The following is an 8,551-nucleotide window of genomic DNA, read 5'->3' as shown; positions in this document are numbered from 1 at the left end:
ATTAACGTTTTATTCTCCTAGATAAAATATCACCATCAATTTCAAATTCAAAATATCAATTCTCGATATTCTCTTATTTTTTTAAATAACTATGTTCTGTTATTTTATATCTTTATGCAGGAACATATAAAAACTGCTGCAAGCTTTATGAAACAAGTAAATATAGGGAAATTAATTTAGTGTAATTTATTTGAAGGATTCTCTCATAGTTTAAAGCCATAATTAACTAGCGGTGTTTCGTGTAAAATTGTTTCCAATAATCTAATTTGTTCACAACATTTTTTACCTGGTTAATGATTAAACAATATAAAATCTGTTTATGTTCCAGTCTTTATTTAATACCTTTATTTAATTGCATAACTTGGCCATCAGCCAACATTTTTGCATACAATTTTAAACCTAAATTTCAAAATGTTGGCATAGGTTGAATGAACCAAAAAATCACCTGTGGTCCAGTAATTATATCAAATTAAAAAATGAAATAGCTTCTTTACATGTATGCAATAGCAAAAATAATTCATTTTAGTCTTTGATCTTGATGCAAAAGACGATAATACTCCTTGCATTTAAAACAGTCTACTCCAAATTTCATAGTGTATGGATTGCAGTGATTGGCAGATACCCAGGCATTGCTCTGGTCCTTGGCAGTTCAGCCAACAATATTACATGAAATGCACGATGCTATTGATCGAAACGAAGGTGAGAGATTCAAATTGTAAAATCAGCCGCTGGACGTCAATATAATAAGATATTTTCGAATGTAAAAGTATTATAGAAATACCTTTAATCTATTGTAATAACATATTATCAAACGAAATTTTTGTTAAACTGCTCCAGACATGGTTATTAGTAACCGGTTGTCAGTCTATTGCGATATTTTATAGTTCTTTTGCGAATTCTGACAAATTATTGTTCCCATTGGAAGAATTTTAAAGAGCCATTCTCTGTTAGCATCAAAATTTCTGATATAGGGTGGGAAAGTCAGGACCTCAAATATTAATGAAACTTGGTAGGTAATACTCATATGTCACCCTTGTTTGAAATTTGGTATAATATTGATACACAGAGTTGCGGTTGCCATGGTTACCATACATCATCAAATAAGGCTTCTTACAGAGTCTTTCAATCAGTGAAATTACCATTTTCTTTGCATATAAAACATAAAGCAAACTATTCTGAGGTCATATTCTTTATTTGTCATCATGAAGACAATGATCTAAGCATATAATAACAATATATAACATAATAAAAAAAATATCCTATCACAGTTTTTTGAAGCTGCCAAAAACCTTGATTTTGACTTTTTGGGGATTTTTGAAAAATTGGATTTTTTATCAATTTTAATAAGAGACTGTGAAAAAATGCACCGACAGATGTTCTTAAAATAATGCATATATAATGTTTAAAGCATAAAGTCCAAAATATCAAAAAATTGGAGTAGTGTTATTTCTAAAAAAAAAAAAAAAAATCGTTGCCATGGCAGTGAATGAAAATATATAAAAAAAAATAAAAATTTGAAAATTTGAAAATTTTAAGTTAAAAATGAAGAAAATTTAGTTCAATTGGATCTGATTATTAATTTAACACTATTTGAAAAGATAAATGTCAATTTAAGATTGTGGCTACCATAGTAACCATTTATATGACCCTAAGCAAAAAAAAGAAAAATTGCCAAAAATATGTATTTTATAGCTTCTGCATACAAATATTTACTCCAGTATTCTTTCTAAAATCATATCTCAAACAAAAGGGTTGTTGTGAAGGTTACCATGTCAGTAAAGATTAAGACTTTGTCAACTCTCGAGAGTCTGTAAATAACAGTTAACATGGTTAAGTGGTAAAATTATGAAAATTTTAAGTGTAAATTTAATCAGAACCTGTGAAAATGCATACATCTTGCACCTCATTTCACTTCAACTTTGAAATAATATACTAGAGTTGCACTGGTGCTAAAACACTATGCAAACAAAACACAAGTCAATGTCTCTGTCTATGATTGGAAATATCATAGGAAATCCAAATCTCACTATTAACTTATAAAAGCAAGAACAAAATGTTGTCAAATTCACAGATGCTCGTATGCTCCATGCACACTATCATTTTCTATGTTTAGTTGACTGTGAAATTGGGGGAAAAATCTAATTTGGCATTTAGACATATTAAATTAGAAAGATCATATCTTAGGGAACATGTGTACTAAGTTTCAAGTTGATTGGAGTTTAATTTCATCAAAAACTACCTTGACCAAAATCTTTTACCAAAAACTTATAACGGAAACTCTTACCATCATTGTCTATGTTCAATGGATTGTGAGTTTGATGTCTCATTTGGTATTTTTATTGGAAAAACAAATTGTTTTAACAATTTCACTTAAAGCTATTTAAATTTGTCATTTTGAAGCCTTTTGTAGCTGATAATGCAGTATGGGCTTTGCTCATTGTTAAAGACTCTACAGTGACCTTTAGTGTCATTTATAGGATTTGTATCATTGACAATCATACCATACTATAAGTGCATAAAATATTTGTAGTTTTTTACATAAAGTTGGTAAAAGAAATTTAATCAAGTTCATCTGCAGTTAGTTCTCTCCTGATAGTTGTGATAGTTTCTTCCCTTGATCCATCAACGGAATCATCAAATGATTTGTTCTTCCTGCTCATTCTTGAAAAGAAACTTGTGATTTGTTGTACCGAAAGGATTTCATCATATGAAAATCTTCTATTTCCATCTTCTTTTCTATCAGTCAGCATTTCCTCTGATACCAAAAAAGGATCTTCCTTTCTGCCAGTTTTTAGACCTTTGTTAAATTTTTCAGTGAGATATTCTTTTTGGTTCACATTAAACCTTTTGTGCTTCCTTTCTTCTTTTAATGCCCAGCCAAGTTCTAAATCAGAGTTGTCATTAATTCCAACTGTCAGCCCTGCTGATGAAACTTGAAAGTTGGTTGAAAAAGACTTAGACATCTTTGTTATGTAAGTCTTCTTAGTAATGTTACATCCATTACTAAACTGGCACCTGAATTCAAACTCACACTTGCCGAACATTAAGTGGCTTGACAGGTCATGAAAAGATGAAAAAGACAGTGTGCATCCCTCATTTGCACATGTTATGGTGTTTTCTTCCTTTTCAGCTTTAAGTGGCAGTTGGTGAAAAACCACATCAATTTCTCCCTCTATCTCTGGACATGAGGTATTTAGAATAAACTTTTCAACACTTGGAATAGCAGATGAAGGTATAAGCTTTCCTAAAATGTAGAAAATAAAATTGCATAACTTATAATTTGAGAATACTCATTACTGTTTAAACAATAATTGATTAATTGATTGATTGTTGCTGTTTTACACTCAGTGAAAATGAACTGGCTATATAGTGTAGCTATTGACACGAAAAGTATGTGTGAAATGAATATAACTGAACTTTGAGTCTAGTGCTGGATATACATAATCCTTGGCTGCCACATCTAGTATGTGTCTATATATTGTTAGTTGTTTTTTGCTTTGTGGTGATCAATCTGACAAGTAAGAACTGTGTTTTTATAGTTTGTTCCGATGTTGTACTGTTACTCCACTGTCCCACGTTAGGGAGTAAACTAAATAGTGCCAAAAAAACTTATTTGAATCTTAAACCTACTAACCCACATGAAGGAAACGGTTTGCAGGAAGTCATAAATAATATTTGGATACTATATTCTGACTTGGAGCAAACTAAAGAATTTGTGACAAATCTTTCAACATAATCGCAAAAAACAATACTTGAATCACATATATCAAGTTATGGTCTATTGACTGCTTACATGTATGTATCAATAGAAAATCAGTGTTTGGAGATCTTAATCATGATTAGGAAATTATAAAAAGAAAGGATAAGAAAATAGTAAATTAACAAGCAATCTAAAAGTATTGCAAAGACTCTGATGGGCATTGCTCATCATTGAAGGCCATATAGTGACCTATAACTGTTAATTTATGTGTCATTTGGTCTCTTTATGGATTGTTGTCTCATTGGCTATCATACCACATCTTCTATTTTCATTTATACTGCAATCAGCTATTTTACTATGCAGATAAAGCTATACGTATAAACGTAAGCTTTATACGTCAATGACCCCAACTAACCTATAAGCCCCGCCTCCTTATTGTATTTCATCAACAACGTCACGTCAAGACCATGACAACGTAAAGTAACAATGGTCAAACTTTTATGAATTTAAACTTTTATGTCTTCAAATTGGTTATTTATATATTATGGTTATCAAATGTAATCAATTAAGTTCATTTTCCCTTTCTAATTCCTTAATATGTCAATGTTTTATCGCCTGGACTACGCTCTTAGGGAAATACCCCAAAATGGTACCCCAAGAGGGAAATTCCAAACACTTTTTGTTACATAGTTTTTTCATTTTTAAATATTTTTTTTCGATATCAGTATAAAAACAATATACGTATAGTGTCTTGAAATATGAAATTTATTTGTATTCGGCACGAAACGGGAAAATGCTCGGTTCGAAACGGGAAAATGCTCGGTAGAACCTCGCATTTTCCCGTTTCTAAGCCTCATACAAATAAATTTCATATTTCAAGACACTATACGTATATTTTCTAAATTCATGTTGCGGGGAATTATAAAAATAATATTTATCTTTTTACCTGTGCCAACTTGGTATGCCTTCCATGCAGTAATGCCATGTGTGCTAAATGTGAAGTTACTATAGGTTGATATTGCAGGTATAGCAGTACACTTAGTTTTCCTACACTCAGTTCCTTCTATGACACGAACTATGTACTTTACATTTTTTGATGACTTGTCTATTGCCTGTAAATAAAGTGAAATTATTGTAAATGCTTATAAGAAGAAAAATAACTAGAGTAGATTGGAACTGTTGGCTTTTTTGGTTGTAAATCTTTATTTAAAATATAAAAACCTCAAATCATAATAGATATAAAATCATTACAAAAAAGAGCTTACAATGAAGTATCTGGGTTTTTTTTCATTGTTTAAGGCCTTGCAGTGACCTATAATTGATAAATTCTATGTCATATGGTCTCCAGTGGAGATTAGTATCAGGCACAATTATACTAATCCATGTTTTTATATTTATATAGAGTAAAAAAGTAACTTTAGCTGTCCTATAACTGGGTCTAATTCCTTCAGTTATTATATCCAAATTAGTTATTGTTGTTGCTTACTGGTTTCCACATGATTTTTATCTTTTTAAAGCTGCACTCATGCTATTCTGGATCATTTATAATAAACCTTGTTAATTGTTTTGCTTGGCACTGACATTGTCAGACTAATAAATTATTGTGTGCATTTGTTATTGCAATTTTTACAGAATTAATGAAATTGTGAGATAAGTTACTGCCATATTTGCAAAAGGTGCATACAGATTTATGTTTAAAATATCAGAATGAGAGTTCTTATTATTTCTATAATCAAGCAGTCTAACAATTCCAATTAATGACCATTAATAAAAACCTTGCAATAATTTCTTAATTTCAAAGTACATTTACAGCTGTAACCTAGGGATGTTTAAGACATGAAACTGATTGGGTTTTTAAAATTATCTGTACCTTTTTCATTGATTGTGCTGTAAGTACATCATGACCCTGGTTTACATATCTTCTAATAGAAGATTTGATGGTTGCAGCAGTGCGGTCACATGGTCCCTTCCCATTCTGGGATTCACAGAAGTCATATGACAGGGTAAGACCTGAATGGAATAAGAATGAAAGCATCTCTGTTGACTTGTAACAACCAGCATTGTCAGACCATACATGAAACTTTATGTCATTGGTGTTAATTTCTCTAATTTCATCCATTACATCTTGGATAATACTGGCTGTTACTTGGCTGTCCTGTTAAAAGAATGTAAACAAAATAAATCACAACTTTTAAACTGCTTTAAAAAATATCCATTTCCTAAGCATAATTGATCAACTACAACTAAAATTAGAGTACAGATACTAAATTGTTTTCAGAAGAAAGTATCATATCAAGTATATGGATAGGTATTCAAACACAATTTTGTTTAGGGTAGTCATACATGTACATACACTATTTGATTAATGATACCAAAGGTTAACCCCAAGATGTTCATTTGTTTGTCTGTTATTCTTAGTGTATAAAAATGCATTATGAAAATGGATAATACATATCTCACAGCTACATCAGTGTACAGACCACATTTAATCTCACCAATGGCACAATTAAATTTATTAGCCAATGTCTTTACCTTATTTTCTTTATGTGATATTCTTACTCATTATCATGGTATGGTTCTTCTTACACATTTTAAAAATATTTTATAAGTGGTTTTCTAGGCCTATTACACCATCTTCAACTTGCTTTATTGTGTGCCATTCATATTTATTATAATTTAAACTATGTTATATGTTGAGATGTTGTCTCGTGTACGTTTACCCTCTATTCTTTCTTTGTTATAGATGAATTTTGCAACAAAGTTCCTACTTGCCCTACCATATATTGTTCAATATGTCATCTTTACAGTAAAAAACAATTAAAATTATAGCTTATTCATATAAAAAATCTAACCTGTGATATTTGGGTTGCAAACAAATGAACAAACCCAAGGCTACCAATGCTTCCATCATCTTTCCTACAGAAGGCTATAGATATGTGCCATGGTATTCCTCTCTTTCCGAACCAATCACATTGATCTTCACGAAACTTTCGGGGTAAAAACTTCATAGCCCAGTCACATATCAGTAAAACTTCATCTGAAGGCATGGTTTCAAAAAGTTGAGTTTTTGCTAAGTCTTGGTTTTTGCATCTTATTATGTGCTTTTTCAGGCTGAAAATACTCTTTGTTGCTTGTTGTACCTAAAAATGAAGATCAATTCATAAAACATATTTTTATTAAGTTTTATTCTAAATTTAGGTATGACCTGTTAGGTAATATTTTGTTTTATTATACTTCACGTTAAAATGCCGTTTTTTGATTGGCTAAGACGAGGGTGTCAATTTACTCTATCACATGGCTGAGCGGGTGACAATTTTTTTTAATGTTACCCTCTCGTCTAGACCAATCAGAAATCGATAATTCAAAGAACAATGAATTGAATTTACATCAAGGATTTAAATACAATGCTTAAGCTTATACTTTTGGCTCAGATTTTATTATCGACTGTTAAAATAAATAAAATAAAACATTTTGCTTGACTTTTGTTGTTTTTTGTCTAATGCCCGTAACTGTTTGTTATGAACGTGACGTCATAGAAAATACTTTTAAAATAAAAGTTATCTGTAAAAGCCAATAATGATAGGACATTCAGTATAATAAATTAAATAACTCATACCTGAGAGGGTGATATAGCAGATTGGAACCCCTCGAAAAGGCATTGTCAACCTTGGCTTCGCCGCGGTTGACAATGTTTTCTCGGGGTACCAATCTGCTCTATCACCCTCTCAGCTATGTGTTATTTATATACTGATCTCTGATGTCAGTTTTCTAAAATGTATGCTTTTTCATTGGTCTTTTCTTAGGGGAATAATTAAAGCAGTGTAAATATAAATTACAGACTTTCCTTCCTGTTGCAACTCAATTAGCCTAGTGACGATTCATTCACACTTAAAATTAGAATACTCTCTGATAAAACATATCCTGAATTAGTTAATTCTTTTTATTTAATTCATAAGTTAATACAAATATAATTAAATATTAAACAGTTGCTCTTTCCTTCTAGTCCAGTACATATATTGTGTAATGGAAATTTTATGCAGAATGATAGCCAGTAAAATACCGGTAGGAAGATTGGTCATCAAGTAACAAATGGGAAAAGATAGTATTGTATTTGGGAAACATATATATGGAGGAAATATTCAAAGAAACTAATAAGCTTGATTACATCCCATAGCAAGCTGAATTAACAGCAAGCAACAATAATAGATAAGGGTAATTAATTTCCTTGAACAATCATATGTAAATGTAATCAAACTTTTTTACATTTAAAAGTGGTCACACTAGTAACCCTAATTTAGCTTGAACGGACAAAAACGTGTTAACGCTATTTAAATGAGATTGATTGTTATTTGATAAAGATTGACAAAAATTAAAAAATATTTTTAATTCATTTCAATTCATTTCAATTCATTTTAACGCCAGTCAAATAGATTTCTTTGCGGTGAATCAATTGAAATCAAGTTGCTGGTAATGTACGTCAAACTATTAGGCCACGCCCCCGTTAAACTATTTCAAACTGGCATCAATTCGTTTTAAACATCGTTGAGACCCGAGCTTTGTACTGGTAAATCACTCAAGCAAGACAAACTTTATTTATTTATCGTTTTTTTTTCATCAACTTCAATCGAATTTAGTTATATGCGTGTATTCTCAGTTAATTAAGTCGCATGCTTCACAATTTTAACAAATGAATGAACAATACATGTGACATTAAAGAAATTTAGATAAAAACATTAAAATATTGATGCACAGTTTAAGAAATGTGAATCTGTTGAAAATAAAATAGTAGTATAACATAATTTGAATTTGCCAAAATGCAGTAGATCTTTCCCAGCAGGCACTCAACGTTTA

The 8,551-nt window shown here is 30.8% G+C and overlaps 1 protein-coding gene across 1 annotated transcript; it reads right to left on the bottom strand.

Moving 5' to 3' along the window:
• Positions 1–932: 932 nt before the first annotated feature.
• LOC134681157 (uncharacterized) lies at positions 933–6,852 on the bottom strand. The gene is made up of 4 exons (XM_063540621.1): positions 6,553–6,852; positions 5,571–5,855; positions 4,647–4,812; positions 933–3,244 (listed from the first exon to the last, which is right to left on the bottom strand). Exons 1-4 carry the CDS (start codon positions 6,745–6,747, stop codon positions 2,559–2,561), a joined length of 1,332 nt encoding a protein of 443 aa, XP_063396691.1. The 5' UTR covers positions 6,748–6,852; the 3' UTR covers positions 933–2,558.
• Between the last annotated feature and the right edge of the window lie 1,699 nt (positions 6,853–8,551).

The sequence above is a fragment of the Mytilus trossulus genome, chromosome 8 (assembly GCF_036588685.1).
Source record: "Mytilus trossulus isolate FHL-02 chromosome 8, PNRI_Mtr1.1.1.hap1, whole genome shotgun sequence".
In the NCBI taxonomy this organism is placed as follows: Eukaryota; Metazoa; Mollusca; class Bivalvia; order Mytilida; family Mytilidae; genus Mytilus; species Mytilus trossulus.
This window is presented reverse-complemented; position numbering and strand designations above follow the sequence as displayed.